The sequence below is a fragment of the Bactrocera dorsalis genome, chromosome 6, assembly GCF_023373825.1.
Source record: "Bactrocera dorsalis isolate Fly_Bdor chromosome 6, ASM2337382v1, whole genome shotgun sequence".
Lineage (NCBI taxonomy): Eukaryota > Metazoa > Arthropoda > Insecta > Diptera > Tephritidae > Bactrocera > Bactrocera dorsalis.
The window spans coordinates 18,376,450-18,397,658 of NC_064308.1; the positions used below are offsets into that span (position 1 = coordinate 18,376,450).

Genomic DNA, 21,209 nt, shown 5'->3' on the forward strand with positions numbered 1-21,209 from the left:
AGTGAACGAGGGCAAGACGAAATATCTCCTATTATCAAACAAACAGTCGTCGCAGTCGCGACTTTGCTCTCACGTCACTGTTGACAGTCATAACTTTGAAGTCGTAGATAATTTCGTCTATCTTAGAACCAGCGTGCACATACCAATAATGTCAGCCTGGAAATCGAACGCAGGATTACTCTTGCCAACAGGTGCTACTTCGGACTGAGTAGGCAATTGAAAAGTAAAGTCCTCTCTCGACGAACAAAAACCAAACTCTATAAGTCGCTCATAATTCCCGTCCTGCTACATGGTGCAGAGGCTTGGACGATATCAACAACGGATGAGTTGACGTTGCGAGTTTTCGAGAGAAAAATTCTGCGAAAGATTTATGGTTCATTGCGCGTTGGCCGCGGCGAATATTGCATTCGATGGAACGATGAGCTTTATGAGACATATGACGACATTGACATAGTTCAGCGAATTAAAAGACAGCGACTACGCTGGCTAGGTCATTTTGTCCGAATGGACGAAAACACTCCAGCTCTGAAAGTATTCGACGCAGTACCCGCAGGGGGAAGTAGAGGAAGACCTCCAATCCGTGGGAAGGACCAAGTGGAGAAGGACTTGGCTACGCTTGGAATATCCAATTGGCGCCACGTAGCGAAGAGAAGAAACGACTGGCGCGCTGTTTAAGCTGCTACGCAAATTAAGAAGAAAAAGAAGATCGATCTGGTTGGAGGCTTCTTGCTCCGGAGACAGCCAGGTAGCTAGATGAATTTTCCAATTCTGAAATCTAGTATTACTGATAATGTTTAGGTTAAGTTTATGACATTTTCGATAAAATTCGGTTGCGACGAACTGCTGAAGCCATCTATTGAGAAAGATCGGGAACTTTGTTGCGCACTTAATAAATAAATACTTTAAATGTAAATTTGAGTTTTTTTAATTGATTAGGATGTCAAATTAAACTAGTTTCCTGTAACTCAACGTATTGTTCATTTAAATGAGTATCGGTTAATTTATTCCAGGGTTATTTAAAAACTAGACAGGCTCAAGCAAGTGATTGAGCTCTTTTGGTAATTCTCTTTAATTAGAACGTATATCTCTTCTTTTAAGACGTGTTTGATCGCAGGGATATACCAAAGCATTAGCCAAAGGGTTTGGGTGATCTCGGAGTTTAGATATATACTTAATTCTGCTATGTTCTACTCCTTTCTTTACGATAGGAATACCAAGGTCTATGGATACTTTCGTTACGCATAAACCATTGTGAACACGTTAATTGTTAATCTTCGATTGGAATGTGTGTATTATATCAATATTAGTTTCACAGATCATATCCCACAGTTGAATGCCATACATCCAAAACGGCTTTATGACCGCGTTTCATCATTTTTATTTAAAAGCCTATTTAAATTTGCAGTGCTGATCTTCATACATGTTATTTTACTCGAGATGTGTTTTCTCAACGTGAGCCTTCTATCTAGGTGAATACTAAGATAAGTTACTTCCTTCGCTTGGGGTATTAAAATATTGTTAATTTTTACTGCCGGACACATTTTTGGTCTAAGCGAAAATGTAACATGCTTACACTTTTGTTCATTCACATCTATACCCCAGTTAATAATATACATTGTTAGCAGTTGGAAGATCTGCTGTATATATGTATGAAGTATAGATTTGGGACTTAAACACTGCCCTGTGGTACACCAGCCTTTATCTGTATTTCATCAGATATGAAATCTCCCACTTTCAACATAAATTTACCTATTATTTAAATAAGACTCCATTGTTTTATACAATTCTACAGGTAGAACGCTTTTAATCTTATATAGAAGGCCTCCATGCCACACCTCCACAAACACCTGTGCCACGTCTAAAAATATAGCTGAACAGTACTCCCTGTGCTCAAATGCTTTCCTTATTTCGTTGGTAATTCAATTTACTTGTTCTATTGTGCCATGTTTCGCACAAAATCCGAATTGATGCGTTGGTATTGTATTAGTTTCGTAGGGGAAAGGAGACATCTTTGATAGTAATACTTTTTCAAATACTTTGGAAAGACAGGGTAGAAGACTGATTGGTGTATATGAATATGAAGAGTTTGTTTGTTTGAACGCGCTAATCTCCGAAACTACTGGTTCGAATTGAATAATTCTTTTAGTGTTAGATAGTCCATTTATCGAGGAAGGCTATAGGCTATATAGCACTACGCTGCGAACAATAGGAGCGAAGAAACAGTGGTAAATGTGTAAAAAACGAGGGAAATTATTTATCTTTGAGGGCTTCCGTTCCTTGCGCTGCGAAAACGGTTCAAGATACACAAAAGTTATGTATGAAAGAATTATTTCTCTTTTAATGATCTAAATAAAAGTCTGTGATTATCGTTTTTGTGATAACTAATTTGGTCGAAATTATTTGTTAGAGTTGTATTAACATAATATTTAATATTAATTTTTCTATATTTCTTGTTATTTTCTTCTGTCGTTGCATGCAGTATAAAACTATTCAAATTTTTGAGGTAATCCGTAATTTTTGTGGTTAGCAATCATTTTATTATTTTAGATCTTACTCGCTGATGTTAATTCTTCCTCTGATTTTCTTAGAAAACGCCTCGGAAGCGAAAATCTGGTATATCCAAAATGGCATGGTAGTTTTATTGACTGCTGATTTCCGTCAAACCCTCCCAGTGATTCAGAGGGGGACACCAGCAGATGAAATTCAAGCGTGCATTAAATCATCACGCTTATGGTCGACAGTTGAAAAACTCCGCCTGAAAACTGATATGAGAGTGCATCTTCATAATGACGTGGATTCAGGACTTTACGCAGAAATGTTGTTGAAAATTGGTGATGGTTGTTTAGCTGTTGACGTTGAAGGCTATATATTACTGTCAAGAGAATTTTGTAATTTAGTAGAAAGTGATGTGGATCTCATTGCTAATGTTTTTCCGGAATTGCAACAAAATTTGTGTAGTGATCAGTGGTTGCGTGCAAGAGCAATATTAGCACCAAGAAATGAAATTGTTAATAGGATCAGCACTGATATTTTAAACGAGGTTCAAGGAAAAATGAAGGAATATTTGTCAATGGATACAATTTTAGATACGGAACTAAGTACTTCATATCCTGTGGAGTTTATAAATTCACTTGAACTATAGGTTGTACCGTCACATAAACTTCAATTGAAACTAAATATACCAGTAGTGCTTATGCGAAATCTAGATGCTCCTTTCCTATGTAATGGAACAAAGCTTTGGATGACAAAATTGGGACAGAACATACTTGTTGCTACTATTTTAACAGGTGTCGGTAAGGGAAATATTGTTATAATACTTCGGATACCAATTATTCCCACTGACTTTCCATTCAAATTTAAAAGGGTTCAGTTTCCTGCAAAGCTTAGCTTTGCTGTTACTATAAACAAGGCACAAGGACAAACATTACTGGTAGCAGGAGTGCATTTAGAAAACCCATGCTTCTCTCATGGTCAACTTTATGTAGTGTTCACGCGTATCTAATGCCCAGAATTCACACATATATGTATTATTTTTTTAAATTGTTAGAATTCAGAATTATTGATTTTTGATACGGTGAAATATATTTTAACATTAGTTTTTGCATTTCAATACGCATATTTTAAGGTGTTGAATCTTCATTGTCTGTAGAAATTTTTAAAAATTGTTGATCTCAGCCAAGCAATAAAATTTAGTTATCATTTTGACTCATTTCTATTATTATACCCTTACCCTTTATCTCTCATACTTATTTAATGGCTCTACTGCGGGCGAAGCCGCGGGGAAAAGGATAGTTTTCTATACTTCAACCAGTTAGTTTTATGTGATGTAAGAGAAACTTTTGGCTCAAATATCATGGGCTGTTCGTATAACTTTATTAATACAGGTGAATCATCAGATGATAAGTCTGTACATTAGGCCGGGTCGATTTGTGGGGAGGCAAAAAAATCGCCCATTGCTCTATGAAAATCATATTCTAGGGATCAAAATAAGAAACTATGCCGAAGGAACCATACCTCTGAAACGAATTCTGATGTCCCCGAATTTGGGTCGAACTTTCGGGTAGGGCCAAATTTTGAAATAGAATTGAAATTACCATTCTTATTACCTCTAAAAGTGAGGAGAACTAAAGCAATAACCACTATGGTATTTCAAAAAAAATTATAAGTGAAGTGACTATTTCAAATCAAAAAGTTTACAATGAATCCACCATCTTCTACACCGCAAGATGAAGCAACTATCGAAAACCCAATGAGTCATATACCCAAGCATGATGTTACTGTTTTTGGTGTGTCTACTGATTTGACTGATCTTATTTTACCAACCCATCTGGATATCTTGAGATATTATTTTTACTTAAGCGAACGTGATAAAACAGAACAAAAAAAGTTTTCCCATAAATCATTCACTATTCAAGTACAAGATAAGTTGATTGGAATTTGGGAAAAACTTGGTATAGAAATAATGCTGAAAAAAAGTGTAGGTACTAAATTGAATAAATTGCTTGACAAGTATCAAGAGCAAATCAAGAGAAGAAACAACACCCAACAATTTACAGAGTATGTAAAATCTCTGGAAACAATTTTTTACATTGGAACATGTAAATGCGATTTGAAGGCAGCTCCATGTGCATGCGGCTGGGTTCCCGAACGCCTCAAAGAGTTCATGCACGATCAACATAATCAGAGAAGACTAACAATGAATGCATTTATGATGGAAACTGAAGAGCAAGGAGCAACGTCTATGTCATCAATGCCAACATACCAAGATCCCGATGATTCAACATACGCACCGCCACCGGTTCAAGAAGATATGGATAGAAGCACAAGTTCATAATACACAGAGAGATACGATTGTTTTAACTTTGCCTTGGTATGTGACAGATTTGGTGTGCCTGACAGAGTAGTATCAGCATTGGGAACCGCTCTTTTGCAAGATTTTAAAATTAAAGATAAGCATGGGAAACCTCCCATCATGGATAAATCGAAAGTTCGCAGAGAAAAGGAGAAATGCAGACAAGAAGTGCTTCGCAAACGGTTAGATGATACCAATTTGTTAGCGTTTTCATCCGATGGCAGAAAAGATGATACTTTAACGATAGATAAAATTGATGAGAAGTATCATACTAGGATGGTAAAAGAACCTCATCTTGTTATTTTGAGAGAACTCAATTCTGAATTGATTGGTTACGTAAGACTGGAACATGAAACCGCTAAATACAAAACAACCAAATTAAATGGGTTTTTCAACGATAAAAATATATCACTGGATACATTAATTGGAATATGCACTGACGGTGAGCCAACAAACACTGGCCCACACGGTGGAATTATACGACGATTCAAATTGCTGTTAAAAAGACCATTGCATTGGTTTGTTTGCCTTCTACACTTCAACGAACTTCCGTTTCGGCATTTGTTTGATGCTTTGGATAAATCAACCAGCACTGGACCAAGATCGGCAACCGGAAAACTGAGCCGTCAAATCGAAACTTGTGAAACTCTTCCGGTAAGTTATTGCTATCACTCATTTATTATAATTGTCAATTATTTTTAATTATTTTATTATTATATATTTTTAGGAGGTGGACGGCTTCCAGAAAATTGAGTTGCAAAATATGCCCCCTGCTCCAGAAAAAAAAGAATTTTCCACCGATTCGAAGTACTTATACGACATGGCCCATGCAATTTCTAGCGGCGTGGTTCCGGTGGATCTGGCTAACATCAAACCAGGGAAAATTGTACATTCTCGGTAGCTCACCAAGGCCGCTAGATTATTGCGATTATATGTGACAACGGAAAATCCAGATGCAAATTTAAGAATTCTGGTTGAATTTATTATTAAATGTTATGTGCCAATGTACTTCAATATCAAGTATTACAGCTCTGTCGTGTACGGCAGTGCATTATTTTTCAAGTTCATTGGTTGGTCACGATTTCTAGAACCTCGTTTACGCAAAATTGTCAATCTAGTAATTAAAGATAATTCATATTATGCGCATTCGGAAAATATCTCACTTATATTAATTTTTTCATTTACATATGTTCCGACTAAATAAATTTCTTAAGAGAAAAATAGATATTATTATAAATAAATAAATAAAAATAAAGAAAAAACATAGCCATTTAGCTGATTTTTCATGTAAAGGCCAAATATGGTGATTTTTTGAAATGATTGTATGGGGAACCCCCCAGGGGAGTTCCAGGGGGTGTGCCACTGGCATGGGTGGATCGGCCGTCCAAAGTTAGTGGAGGTCGGTCATACATTTGGACTCGATTGGAGCACTCTAAATGGGTCAAAGTGGGATTTTTCAAAATCCCAAAAGTTCGACCCAAATTGGGGGACATCAAAATTCGTTTTAGAGGTATGGTTTCTTCGGCAAAGTTTCTTATTTTGATCTCTAGAATACGATTTTCACAGAGCAGTGAGCGATTTTTAAATCGACCCGCCCTACTGTACATGTATCAGCTGCCATAAGCAATCTATCTATATTTTTGACTACAGCAAAATCTATTGTCTGGTATTTTCTTCTATCACTGGGCCAGTATGCATTTAATCTTGTTATCCCCAAAGTGCACCAATGAAATAAATGAGCAAAATTGTTTTCCAATAATGAATGTATAATTTCTGTTACTACATTCGAAATTTTTCAGATATCATGAAATATTTTCAGCTTCGGTTACAAGTTTCTATATGAAAGGATAAATCCAACATCTTCCGGAAGAACTGTGTTAATTCCTAGGTGATGAAGGAATGGGTAATGTCGGCAGTACACAACATCTTAATTTAGAAGATGTTAATAACGAAATACAATCGTATTATAAGCAACAACAGCTGCGTCATTCTTCTAAGCGTCAGCAGTCTCCTAACCCGCGACGTAGTAATTTTAATTCTAACAGCAAAGTAATGCATTGGACACGTTCATTGCCGCATGTGATTAATAATGGCGGAGTAGATGTAGTAACACTTAATCGTGATATCGCGATGTCAGTGCCAACGACTATACTGCCGAATTGTAAAGTACTACCGCACGTGAATGAGCGGTTCAAACTCCGCCCAACAACAAATGGGGTTATACTCTCTTCAGGTGGTACGATCAGTGGGAAACGCGAACAGCTTCACAAACAAATTACAAAGGGAGCCGGATTCCAATTGTCACAGCCACGTGGCTTGAAACAGCGTTCACAGACATTTATATATGACGACTCAAAGAATGACAGTTGGAAGTGCACACGGGCAACTCAACTTAATTTTGAGCAATGTTTTGACCTTCAGAATTGTCGACAATCATTTCCAGCTTTCAGACGTTCACAAACAAACCTTGGGCTTAATATTAAAAGTGATCAAAATCAGGCTATTAAAAGTCTTCGCAGAAAAATGGTTTTCGCTTCTACCAAGACCAAGATAGCTGAAGAAGAATTAAAAAATATTAAAACAGGCCAAAGACAAGTAGAAGACAAGGATCAAGTTCCCAGCATAAAAAATAAGTACAATAAGAAAAGGAAAGCTCCTCCTGCACCTTCTTTATCGGTGATGCCAGTTTCCAAAAGCGCAACATCTGCAACAAGTTCTCCAAGTACCGATAATAAATACTTCACTGAGACTATAACCAATAATTCTTATACAAGAATGATTACACCAACGGCGGCTTCCGATAGTCTTTTAGATAACAAAACGTTATTGGGGGATTTTCCGGCAAGGTATAGGCTTTTTCACTCAAATGTGAGAATATCTCCATCCAAGCTAGCTGTAAAGAACTTACATGAGCCCCAACAGCAAACTCAAAATCAACTCATGAATGCTGAAAAAGACTTTACTTCGCTATCAATTGCTTCTACAAAAGATGCAACGATGGAAATTTGCAACCATTTGCGAAGGGAAAAGAGTTCATCCGCTATTTTACTACGACAAAAGAACACACGACATGACATAAATAATGAACCATTAATAACAGAAAACGTTTTTTCAAAATCCTCCTCACTAAGTCAATTAAAGAGCAAAGATAGCAAACATAAAAATGGCCAGCAAAAGTATTCCTCCTCCAAAATTCCTCAATTGAATCGAACTCTTTATTTCGGCATGTCTACCAGATCTATACAGGCATTGGCAACGGCGGAGGTAGTTGAAACTACTCGACAAAAAGATTATTTAATAAATGGGAAAAATTTAGCAAGGTATGAAAATTCCGAAAATATAGACACTTCTTCTACAGTAGTCATTAAAGCCACCACTGGCGACTTAGTCAGTGACTATAAGACACATGCGCCCAGCGACATCAAACCTATTATAGATAATGGTCTATTAATTCAAGTTCGTCCAACTTTACCGCGTAGACAACTTAATACATCGAACTTTAGCCCCGTGGTCGCATGGCATATGTTAGTACATCAACAACATCATCATAAGCTACAAGAGTTTAAGCACACTTGTGGAGAAAAAATTAGAAAACAAAATAATAGTGAGGATAAAACTAACAAAAACGAAATCTCAGCAAAGTCTTCCTTGTTACCTTACCTTACTAGAAATAAAAATGGGTTTCAATGCGTTCGAGGAGCTGCTAAGATATCAAAAGAAGCGCCAATAAAATTAACATCTAATTTAAATAAGATAACACTTAGTAATACTTGGACACCACAACAAGATTTGGGCTATGAGGATGATGATTACGATGAAGATGAAGCGGATTCATCTGAAAAGCAATTTTCCAAAAGTGCAGTACCAAATCATATCGCTCAACAAGAAAATCCCTCTAGTTGTGCCCAGGTAAATAGAAACAGTACTGAGGTAAGTAAGCTGGGATCGCCGGAAGTTAGTCGCCCTGAAGCAGTTGGAAAAGCAATTAGTACAACGAATATACATGTTTTTAGTCTTACGCTTCCGCGAGATGTACATACGAAAGCCCAACGTAAGATTTTACAGCCGATCTACACTTCATCTACTCTGCCAAATGAGCCGACACGTAGTGCAGATAGTACAGCAGGTTCGCCCTATAAACCGATTTCCAAGTGTTGTTGTTCACACGGTGGAATGAAAATTCATCAACGTCTGCCTTTAGCGCTTGATGATATACTACCGCATGAAAACAATTGTCCAATACGTTCCGACAACGAGATTGTTATTAGTGCTTCTGAGCCTCTGAGTAACCTCACTGACAATTGGGTACTGCATAAAGTGAAATATGACGAGGGTGTAGCTTTAAATACTTGTCAAATTTCATCTGATGGGCGGTATAAAAAATGGAATTCTACGGCTTCGGTGGAGCCCATATCTTTATCATATTTGACAGCTGGAAAACATGTAATGTATCTACCTGGTGAAGAACCAAATACCAACACCACTCGTAATGGAGTATCATGTAGAACCACTATGCGGAAAGGTGAACAGAACCAGTACAAACAACAGCAACGTCGCCAGGAAATAGTATGCCAAAGCTTGCGGGATGAATTAACGGTGAGCGACATACCAAAATTCTTGTGAGTGATAAGTAATCAGTACCTCCTTATTAACAGCGGTTGTTTGGTTTGAAGAAAATATATATATTGTATTATTGCGTGCTTGTAATAATTTTTATTTTCATTATATTTTTTACAACTTATTCTAGAATCTGGGTAATTATACTCTAACCGCCTCACATGTACCTGTAAAAGCTGCTTCTGGCATCGAAAGGCCGCAACAATTTACGTTTCAAAGTACTATACGTCTATTAGAAAAAAAACGTTTGGCTGAACGACTTGCAAAAGATGCTAAACTTAGGGAAGCACAGAGGAAATGTGAAATGGAAGCGATGAAGTGGTAACTAGATATTTCAAACATAAATTTTGCAAAAATATGTTCCATATGTTCGTACATACTTATGTCTGTAGGAGTTTGTGCAAAAAGGATGTAAAGTTTTATAAGCACTATGACTGTTCAAACACTTTCACCAAATTAGGTCGTTTTCATGCAACTGCGAGAGGACATACTACAAAATATTATTTTTCCTAAAGATTAATAATACGAACTTATTCTAGTCTTCTGAAAGCTCCGTTAGATGATGTCGATAATTTGTTAACAGTACTCACTAGACACCCCAACACAACAAAAATATTGAGAAATCTCTAAAAAGCTTTTAATCATAATAAATGAAATACGAGGTGTGTTAATTATAAAATTTCGCAGGTTTGGAGAGTCCAATTATCAATTTTTTTTATTATATTGAAACACATGCCTCTGAAGTATGAAAAAATTGAAGCTATGTTCAATGCTTACTTTGTTTGTAGCAGTCGATAAGGTTAGACTTGTTTTTATGAGCATGGCGATTTTCGTTTGCTAAAAGCTCACTCTTCGTTGCTTGTCCGTTACTTCTTTGCCAAAAACAATATTGTAACGATGCTTCTATATTCGCCAAACATGACTCCCTGTGACATTTTCCATATCCAAAAGTAAAGGGAACCTTAAACGGCTGTTATTTCACAAGATAGATGAAAATCGCTGAGCTAAATACTATCCCAAAAATGGAGTTTGAGAACTATTTCGACGATTGGAAGAAACGCTGGCATTTGTGCATAATGTCGAATGGGGATTATTTTGAAGGCGACAACATTATTGTAAAAAAATTATTGAAATATTTCAAAAAGACGCTCAAAATCATAGACAACTCCAGGATTATATACCAGTGTCTGCACATACCTCTTTGTTTATACTGGTTGTTTGGTTTACTTAAGAAATCTTAGAATATAATCTTTGTGGGAAAACTATTGCAGTGATTAAAGAGTGAATAAAGTTCATTGTCCAATGGTATACAATCAACAAATATTCAGATTTAGACTGCTACTAAAGCAGCACACTAACGCATGTTTCAGGCTTTATACTCACATAATTGAACGTGATTTCATTGTTCCAGTATCAGGATTCGTCACATCAGCCGCTTGGATTGCGTTTTCGACTTTATGAAAGAAAAACTGTATATTGTGGTATATTTTTTCTTTTGTCTATGTAGGACTAAAAAATTTAGGACTAGGATATCAAATTCCATTCTAAACTTCTCCTAAAATTTATTTATTTACAACTATAAAACCTAAGTGCCCGTAACCAAATATACTTCTTCCCTTACAGTGTTGAAGATGATTTTCAACGCAAACGCGTCATTGAAAAAGCCAGTATTCGATACCAGGTACAGTTACATTTGAGTGCTGAGAAAGTTAAGGAGAACGGGATAGCAACTGTTGATGGGAATTTATCACCTGAAGTACCACATGGGTTGCAATATGATCACAACAACAACATTGCATGTCGGGCTGATCCAGATGGTGCTGTATCGAACACAGAGAAAGTACGCTGAACTATTCCGATTGTGGTGATGAAAGTGATACTGAAGTAGCTGAATTATCCAACTTTCAACATCCGGAGACTTTATTAGAACCATATCTCCAATCAATAATAAACTGATATACATTCTAGGTTTAAAGTAATTTTATTATGAAGAGAAAACTAACAATAATGAAACTCTACGAACTGGAAATTCTTTTTGACATGTTACATGTATAACCAATTAATGCATTGATTAATTATACTCTTGCAATATAAATATTGCTACAGTCTAAAATATTGTAGATTTGTTCACCTAATGTGTGATTGTCTCACCTGAAACAAATTGAAATATATTTGCAGTACATATATACTTGTATGTATGACAAGACGAGTGGAAATCCGGATGACTGTCTATCAGACCGTCCATCAGTCGCTTCATGCATATATTGAGTAAAAATTTAAATATTTTGGTGAAACTTCATTTACGTGATCCTTGGCACTCAAAGGGGGTTAGTATTGCAGAGGGAGCATTGCCACGCACACAAAACGAATTAAGCGGAAACGTATAAAGTGACATAACTAAGCACTAAAGTAAGATATATATTTGTAACTGTAATTAGGCACAGAGGATAGCAGTAGCAAGGGCCAACTGTGGGCAAAATCTTTTTAAATAGTGAGCGTACTCGTATATGTCTCTCAGACTATTCTCCCTACTGGCAATGTGAAAATGAATGAAATCGGATCATAACCTTGCTCATTCCATATAACGGTACTTTTAAAACTACTAAATGCTCCAGGGATAGTATTAGACAGCTTTATAAGAACCAAGGTTAAAAACGGTCAATGAGAGCGGCCCACCCTTTTTTAGGTTAATTACATATCTCGGAAAACGCTCGACCGATTTCAACCAAATTCCGTTCATGATGAGTTAAGGTAATAACTTTCCTATGTAACATTATGAAAATAATGCAATTTTCCAAATTGAACCGAAATCGCCCACCGCTTGCTGATCAGGTATCAGAAAAGTGGCAGCGCCAACTTTTAGCGAAATCGCCGAAACCGCGTAGGCGTGTTCGAACACAGCAGAGAGGATGGTGCCATCTCTTGCTAGGAATGGAAGAGAGTGGTGGCGTCTATCTCCTCAATATTCTTAAAGGTAGTCAGAGGAAACTCTGGGCTACACCCAAGGTGTGAGAGTGCCGGATGGCACCATGGGCTTCTTAAGCTCATGAGATGTGCCGATGAGCGATAGGCTATCCTATATGAGGAGGCAGTCTCTCAGGTGGCGGAGGTATGGTAGGAAGCCTGATGTGAGGCTGTAGATAAACAGCCTTTCCTTCGCCATCGGGCTCGCGTTTGGTTGCCAGCTGAACCTTCCTCACCGAGTAAAATTGAGAAAATCTTTATATACTGTAACCCCCTCACCACCCACGCTTGACTAAGGCTGGAGCGAAGTCGCCAAGTGTTCATTCTGGTATATTCGGAGCCCGTCGGTCCTCTCAGCGAAACAAAGGGAACCATAAGCAATTGGTTCGAAGGGGGGTGGATGCCAAACCTGATAGTGCTCAGGCTTCAGATAATGTGGATTCAAAAGATGAACATTATCAAATGACCATGGAGCAGATAGAGCGAGTTCTGGGAGCGGTTCGTCAATTTGCGACTCCGTCCTCAGTCTTGAGCAGCTGTTTGGGAGGTGCGGGTCTTGTCCGACATGGGCGCTGAACTAGCGCTTCTAGAGGAGAGTCTGAAGAATGAGATTTCTTCAGATTAACGTCTGCTGCTTCATCTGAAACAAGACAAATCCGATGTCGTCTTGATCCAGGAACCGCAGGCTATTAAGGTGTCATGCAACTTATTGGCTGGCACTTATCTATATGAACTGCATAAGACTGAGTTTCATCCCGGGAGCTGTCTGAGGTTCCCACATTATGTCCAAAAACTTTAGGGCCATGAGCCTATCGTCCTTCTTACTCAAAACTCTGGAGAGACTGATGGACTGGTATATAGGGGACGCGATGACCAAGTATGTCAGTAGATTCTATCCTGCACACTATCGTGTCATGGCTTAAGGAAGCCTTGATATATAAGGGAGCTTTCAATAACGTCTTGCTGAACCGTTTAATATCTGACGCAGCGGTATCTCAGCGTCGTAACAAATTGGGCACTCGCCATCAACCCAAATAAAACCGAGATGTTTTATTCACTAGAAGATACAAGATCCCAGCGGATACAGTGAAATATCTAGGGCTCATCCTGGATTGAAGCTATCATGGAAGCCGAATGTTGATGAGATAGCAAAAAAGGCATCGATTTCCTTGTACTGCTGTAGTAGAGCCATGGCCATAGGTAGGGTCTCTCACAGAGAGTAGTCCTCTGGCTCTACGACACCAAAGTTAAGCCCATTATGTTCTGTGGTGTCTTCATGTGGTGGACGGCTCTAGAAAAGACCACACTTGCCAAGAAACTCGAGAGCGTTCAACGGGTGGCTCTCATCAGCATGTGCACTAAGGTCCACTCCAACCATGGCATCTAACTCCATCTCGCACATATTGCTCGTGAACATTGCTGGAAGGTATATGGCTGCGAAAGTTGCTATCAGTCTGGGTTTTTAAAAGTACACGTCTCTAAACACTCGGAAATCCTCACTCAATTTGTCACTCAATTTTTCGACAAGCCGAACTCTGGTGGCTCCTTCTCTACACATATACAGTCGAGGGAGTTGTGGGTAGGAAGAAGCCGTTGGAGGAACAGGACAGGGAGCTTCTTCACGGATGGGTCAAAGCATGGTGGGAATGTTGGTGCAAGAGTTTAATGTTAGGAGCTCTCTATCAACTCCGGTTTCAGATTTCCTGACTATTGCAGTGTCTTCCAGACCGAGGTTACAGTAATTAAAGTAGCAGAAGATTTACTATACTAACCTTGAAATAATTAAGAAAGGCATTCGCTATCGGTAGAATAGGAGCGAGTCGGTGCGTATCCTCTTGTGTTCTCCTACTGAATAGCTGAGCTTCGCGGAAGTTTGGCCAGTGCTGGGCCACCATCGGTACATGCGCTGCCGCAAAAGCTCTTTGGCTAGATCGCAAGAGATCAAGTGACCTCTTTGCCACCTGTAAAGCTAGAAAGGCTCTCTGGTTGTGGCGATTTTAACAGGTCATGGCTCTATTGAAGTCCTTGCTTTAAGGTTGGAAATCTTACCAGACATGATCTTAGCGTTTTGTTAATTCATATGACACAAGAGTTCTTCTTTTCTACGCCCTCACAAAGAACTTCGAATAGTAGTCCACGTGCGTTCTTTGATCAGCCATCTAACCTAACCTAACCCTAACCTAATTAGAAAATCGGATGGCCCGATTGAAATCCTACCAAAAAATATGTAAGACCCCTAATAATAATGTAAAACAATGAAAAACAAAGAAAATTTAAATGTATTTGATGAAACGATTTGTAATGTGGTGCATGAACAATCAAATTTTGACAAAGTTTTTAATTATTAAAAAACATTTATTAATTAAGAGCTAACAAGCTTAAATACATTTACTAAGTATTGAAAGTTCAAAAGTCAGTTGCTTGAATGTACCATAAAATGCTTTAAATTGATTCTCCATATATTAAATTACCGCTATATAGTAATTAGTATGCATGAAAGTTTTCAAGGTGCATTCGCTTGGTGTGTTCTGAAACAATAATAATAAATTAAAAATGAACAATCAAATAAAAACCAGTGCACACAAACTATTAATAATAAACATTAATAAATAGTGCACAAAACAAATAGTTAAAAACAAAAAAACAATAATGAATTCTTCGCAGCCTCACCAGCAAAACCGTAGGCATTGTTTAAATGCCTACTTTCATTTTGTCGAGCCAACAAAAGTCATCGCAGCGATCAGCTGAAAGGGATACTAAGCAAGCGCAGTCAGCAGAAGCAGCAGTAAACAGCAATCGGGCAGCAACAAATCCACTGACAACAGTGAAAGAAAACAAAATGCATGATGAGGGTGTACCAAGCAAAAAAGGTTCATCAGTTCAGACTGGTAGTGATCGCTACATTAATGTAAAAAGGAAATCGATTCTTATTAAATCAGCGGTCAATACCAAAAAATTTCAACCTGGCACGCCAAATAGTAAAAAGCCAGAAATTCTTAACGGTAACAGATTTGCCATACTGATCAAAGGGCCTAACGACGATGCAAAGGGTACCACCACAGTGGTGAATGCCAAACACCCTCCAATCTACTTGCGTGAGCGGAGCTCAAATGCTCTTGTCGCTAAATTAAGTAAAATTGTAGATACTAAGAATTTTCATATAGTGCCGTTGAAATAAAGTAATATAGATGAAACAAAAATTCAGTCCTACACTGTAAAAAGTTTTATGGAAATTGTTAAATTTCTGTCGAATAAAAGAAGAACTATTATTTATATCAACTGAAGAGTTCTAAGGATCTAGTTGTTGTAATTAAGGGTAAAGAGTCCGCCGTAGGCTCTAGTGAAGTCAAAGAAGCATTGGAACAATGCGGTTTTGGTATTAAAAATGTTGTAAATATATTTAATAAAAATAAAGTACTACAGCCAATGTTTAAAATTGAATTGATGCCGAATTCTTCTTCTTCTTAATTGGTGTAGACACCGCTTATGCGATTATAGCCGAGTTAACAAGCTCACGCCAGTCGTTTCTTCTTTTCGCAACGTGGCGCCAATTGGATATTCCAAGCGAAGCCAGGTCCTTCTCCACTTGGTCCTTCCAACGAAGTGGAGGTCTTCCTCTTCCTCTGCTTCCCGCGGCGGGTACTGCGTCGAATGCTTTCAGAGCTGGAGTGCTTTCGTCCATCCGGACAACATGACCAGCGTAGCCGCTGTCTTTTAATTCGCTGAACTATGTCAATGTCGTCGTATATCTCGTACAGCTCATCGTTCCATCGAATGCGATATTCGCAGTGGCCAACGCGCAAAGGACCATAAATCTTTCGAGGAACTTTTCTCTCGAAAACTTGCAACGTCGACTCATCTGTTGTTGACATCGTCCAGGCCTCTGCACCATATAGCAGGACGGGAATTATGAGTGACTTATAGAGTTTGGTTTTTGTTTGTCGAGAGAGGACTTTGCTTCTCAATTGCCTACTTAGTCCGAAGTAGCACCTGTTGGCAAGAGTTATCCTGCGTTGGATTTCTAAGCTGACATTGTTGGTGGTGTTTACGCTGGTTCCAAGATAGACGAAATTATCTACAACTTCAAAGTTATGACTGTCAACAGTGACGTGAGTGCCAAGTCGCGAGTGCGACGACTGTTAGTTTGATGACAGGAGATATTTCGTCTTGCCCTCGTTCACTGTCAGACCCATTTGCGTTGCTTCCTTGTCCAGTCTGGAGAAAGCAGAACTAACGGCGCGGGTGTTGAGGCCGATGATATCAATATCATCGGCATACGCCAGCAGTTGTACACTCTTTTAGAAGATGGTACCTTCTCTGTTGAGTTCTGCAGCTCGGACTATTTTCTCCAGAAGCAGGTTGAAAAAGTCGCATGATAGGGAATCACCTTGTCTGAAACCTCGTTTGGTATCGAACGCTCGAACCTGACGGAGCTTTTCGTGTTGCTCAACGTCAGTTGAATTCTAATCAACTTAAAAAAATGAAACACATCTCATATATAATCTGAAATATTTGCTGCATTGTAGAGTAACAGTTGAAGAACCACATAAACTAACTGCTAAGAATATGGTCACCAAATCATATTGCACTGTACGCAGTGTTTGTGTGGAATGTGGTGGTTTACATCCCTCTTCTAAATGCACCCCTATGAAAGATGAATTAAATAAAAAATGCAGCAATTGTGGAGGAAATCGCACTGATATGCAAATTTAGTGAAAAGCAACACTGTATAAATGCAACTGCGGCAAAATCATCCAAATGGAGGTATTGAAACTATGATTTTAAATCTTACACAGCATATGATACAATTTAATTTTACAATGCAAAACATGATCCAAGATCTAATAAAATCACAAAATCAAATGCTGCAAAATTTATTAAGTAAGATATGAACCAGAGACCTGCATTGAGTATGATCGATCCGGTTTGATCAGCCTCGCTCGAAACGGTCACAACTCAGCACAGCGGTTCGCAACAACATTGTTCGATCGAGTTTCGTGCTCAAAACGAAGGAGTTCGATCAATTGATTTGATTGCTCTGCTTACTGATTGAAACTGATTGTTTGGTTCCGGTATGATGATTGGAAATGATTGTACAGAAAAACACGATCAAGTCCAATGATGCACGAAAACTCATACATCGATCAAGTGTGCGTTTGAATTGATTGTGATTGAACCAATCAGATCGAGAATTGCCCTGCAAATATGTATGTATGTGCATAGTTTGTATGTACATATTTGTGTGTTTTAACGGAAACAAGTTGCGATGCATAAAATCCAAAACATTACTGCATATATTTCTTCATTTTTAACGCTTAAAACTAAAATTCAATTAATGCTTAAAATTAATAAACAAAGGTAACGCTTAAAATATTAGGGAAAACAAATTTCAAATTTTTATCACTTCTTCATTGAGATCAACAAAAACTTAAAATTAAAAGAAGGTAATAAACTTGGTTTCTCAATCGCTAAAACTTTTAAAAAATGAATTTAAAAACAATAAATTATCAACAGAACATGGTCCGAGCCTATTTCTTTTTTCAGTTATAATATTTCCAGCTAAAGAAAAAGAACGCTCAGCGACTGCGCTGCTGGCAGGAACCACCCGGTATGACCAAACGGTATGATTGTGATCGATCGGAATGCAAGCAGCATTCTCGAACATTCTTTGCTGCTCACACAAGGCGTTCGATCGAGAAAAATCATTACGAAACAAGCAACAGTGATTGAAACTGATTGTTCGCTTTGAGCACGCTCGCTTACGATCATTCATTTTTGTTGAAGCAAAGTTTTCCGTCACAAAAAATCTGCAAGGATCGGGTATGATTGAAAAAATTGTGATCGTTGCAACTCTTTGATATGAACATACTAAATATCTGTATATGGAATGCTAACGGTGTCAACCAACATAAATTAGAAATTATTAGATTTCTGTCTGAAAAAAATAGATGTAATGCTTATATCAGATACTCATCTTACAAAAAAAAATAATTTCAATATACCGGGAATTAGACTTACCGTCACAAAAAATCTGAGTCAAGGATCGGGTATGATTGAAAAAATTGTGATCGTTGCAACTCTCTGATATGAACATACTAAATATCTGTATATGGAATGCTAACGGTGTCAACCAACATAAATTAGAAATTATTAGATTTCTGTCTGAAAAAATATAGATGTAATGCTTATATCAGATATTCATCTTACAAAAAAAATAATTTCAATATACCGGGAATTAGACTATATGTTACAAATCATCCGAATGGAAAAGTGCCCTGCAGAATCTCATCCTACAGCACAGTTACAAGTTACAACAATATCCCTAAAAAATCGAAGTTGTGACTCAAACCTTACGGCTATATACTGTCCAAAATAAAATTACAGATAGCGAATTTAAAGAATTTTTTGGAACACTAGGTCAAAGATTTCTAGCAGGTGGATATTACAACTCAAAACACACGTTCTGGGGCTCACGTCTTATTAATCCGAAAGGATAACAGCTGTACTAAACTATTATGAATAAACATAATAACCTGGATATAATATCTCCTGGTAAGTCGACATACTGGTCCAGTGATAGAAAAAAAACAATACCAGACAATAGATTTTGCTGTAGTCAAAATATAAGAATATTATTGTACTGTATTAATAAAGTTATACGAACAGCCCATGATATTTGAGCCAAAAGTTTCTCTAACATCTCATGAAACTAACTGATTAAAGTATAGAAAATAGATATTGATAAAAGTATAAGAGAATTTAATGATGTAATAACTAATGCAGCTGTATTGGTAACACCAAAAAGAAACAACAAACCAGTTGGTTTTAGAAAGATGGCTAATAATGAATAGAAAAACTTGTAAAAGAGATAAGGTGAGCTAGACGTGAATGGCAATTAAGTCGCTTCCCTTCAACTCTACTTCAACTGAAATCTGCTGTACGTAAGTTAAAAAAACGCGAAACTCCCTTCGAAAAGTCTTTTAAGCCACCAGTAGACTCCTACATGCCTCTAAGGCAGGGTTTCCCAAAGTGGGCCATAACGCCAACTTGTGGGCGCTGCAGGTGTCAAGGGGGGCGGTAAGAGGCCGAGAAAGAAAATGGGGCCGTTGTGTAGAGGCCTGGGGGGTTATTTGTAATTTTATTTAGCTAGGAGGCCTCTTAGACAACGACTACATGAGCTCTCGACTCTCAACAACAACTTGTGAACATCAACTAATATGAATTAAAAGATTGCTCAAACTCGGTTCTATATTTCTCTCCGCGTAGTTCATATATGTATCTGCCCTATTTTATTGAATATAGAAAAAATGAAAATCATGTCAGTCGGTCGCTCCGTTTCACAACGGGGCATCTCGACAGGATAGAATTAATAGAATACTAACTGTCAAACGTATTGCTATTGCCATTGCCAAATCTGTATGTGGGCATTTGCTATCATAATATAATCATTTGCGCAAAGGTGTAGGGTAGGTAGGTTCGAGCTGATGTAGTGCACGTTTAGAGCTTTTGAACTCCTTAAATCTTTTATGTGGAAAAAAAAGAATCTTTATCCTTTCTTACAAACGTATTTCTAGGAAAAATAAGAAATCATATTTTTGGACTGCTATATAATAATTGTGCTTAGGCATTCCTATATAAACAATGTAATATTTATTTTATATTCATTTGTGGCTTCGCGCGCAATAGATGAGCATTACTTACGCCTCCTTTACACTACTCGCGAAGTTAAACGTATTTCTCAAAGCAAAACAATGTCGGAAGTAAAAAAGGTGAGACGGCAATACTGTGCGGAATATATTAAATTCGGATTCATTGAAAATCCCACAAACCCATCCTCGCCTTTGTGCCTTCTATGTCTAAAAACATTTTCGAATGAAGCAATGAAGCCTTCAAGACTGCAAGATCATTTGAATAAAATGCATCCAGATAAGAGAGACAATAATGTAGCATATTTTCAAGACCTAGAGAAGAAGCATAATACTCAGCCAAGTGTAGCAAAACTATTTTCGGCGGCTTCGAGCTTCGTACAATATCTCTTTGTTAATTGCTCAAAAAGGCAAACCACATAACATCGGAGAAGAGTTAATATTGCCAGCAATAAATGAAGTAATAACTAACGTGCTTCATAAACCGGCCGCAGATAATATCCGAAAAATTCCTTTGAGTAATAATTCTCTGCAAAGACGAATTGATGAAATGGCTGAAAACATTGAAGAATCATTGTGCGATCACCTGAGGACAAGCCAATTCTCAATTCAGCTCGATGAGTCCACTTTACCAACTAATGAAGCATTGTTATTATTTCCCAGAAATTTAGACGGATGGCGCTCCGGCTATGATAGGGTGCCATAAGGGCTTAATAGCGCACTTAAAAAATAAAATTGCAGATGTCCTTGGTGTACATTGTGTTATTAATAGACAACATTTAGTTGCTAGAAACTTAAGTGAAAAACTATTTCAATCACTGCAATATGTCATCAAAGGGGTCAATAAAATCCGCAACAGCTCTTTGAGTGATAGATTATTTCATCAGCTTTGTGTTACTTTCCGAATGGACCACCTAAGACGCAGCCGCGGTCAACATTTAAATGAAATTATCTTCAAAAAGTAAATGTCATGAACCAATCTAACGTTTCAAATAAAGAACCGATGAGATTTTGCAAATTTTATGCGTTTTTTTTTTTAAAAAGTTATCAAGCTCTTAAAAAATCACCCTTTATAATCATTTGCGCAAAGGTGTTGGGCGATTCGAGCTGATGCAGCGCATGCTTTGAGC

The 21,209-nt window shown here is 37.7% G+C and overlaps 2 protein-coding genes across 13 annotated transcripts in view; both read left to right on the plus strand.

Annotated features, from left to right (window-relative positions):
- The window catches only part of LOC105222679 (hypothetical protein), a 58,686-nt gene extending 42,812 nt beyond the window's left edge, over window positions 1-15,874 (plus strand). For 6 of the 12 annotated variants that reach the window (XM_049460286.1, XM_049460294.1, XM_049460296.1 and 3 more), the window contains 3 exons: window positions 6,652-9,448; window positions 9,600-9,790; window positions 11,093-15,874. In XM_049460286.1, the coding sequence (XP_049316243.1) occupies window positions 6,752-9,448; window positions 9,600-9,790; window positions 11,093-11,318 (3,114 nt within the window). In that variant the 5' untranslated portion in view covers window positions 6,652-6,751 and the 3' untranslated portion in view covers window positions 11,319-15,874. Of the gene's footprint in view, window positions 1-2,588; window positions 5,507-5,579; window positions 9,449-9,599; window positions 9,791-11,092 lie in introns of all 12 variants that reach the window. The other 6 variants (XM_049460288.1, XM_049460290.1, XM_049460291.1 and 3 more) reach the window with 2 other exon arrangements.
- On the plus strand, window positions 15,129-15,611 carry LOC125779687 (uncharacterized). Its single transcript, XM_049460959.1, has one exon. The coding sequence runs from the start codon at window positions 15,129-15,131 to the stop codon at window positions 15,609-15,611; it is 483 nt and encodes a 160-aa protein (XP_049316916.1).
- Window positions 15,875-21,209: the final 5,335 nt, after the last annotated feature.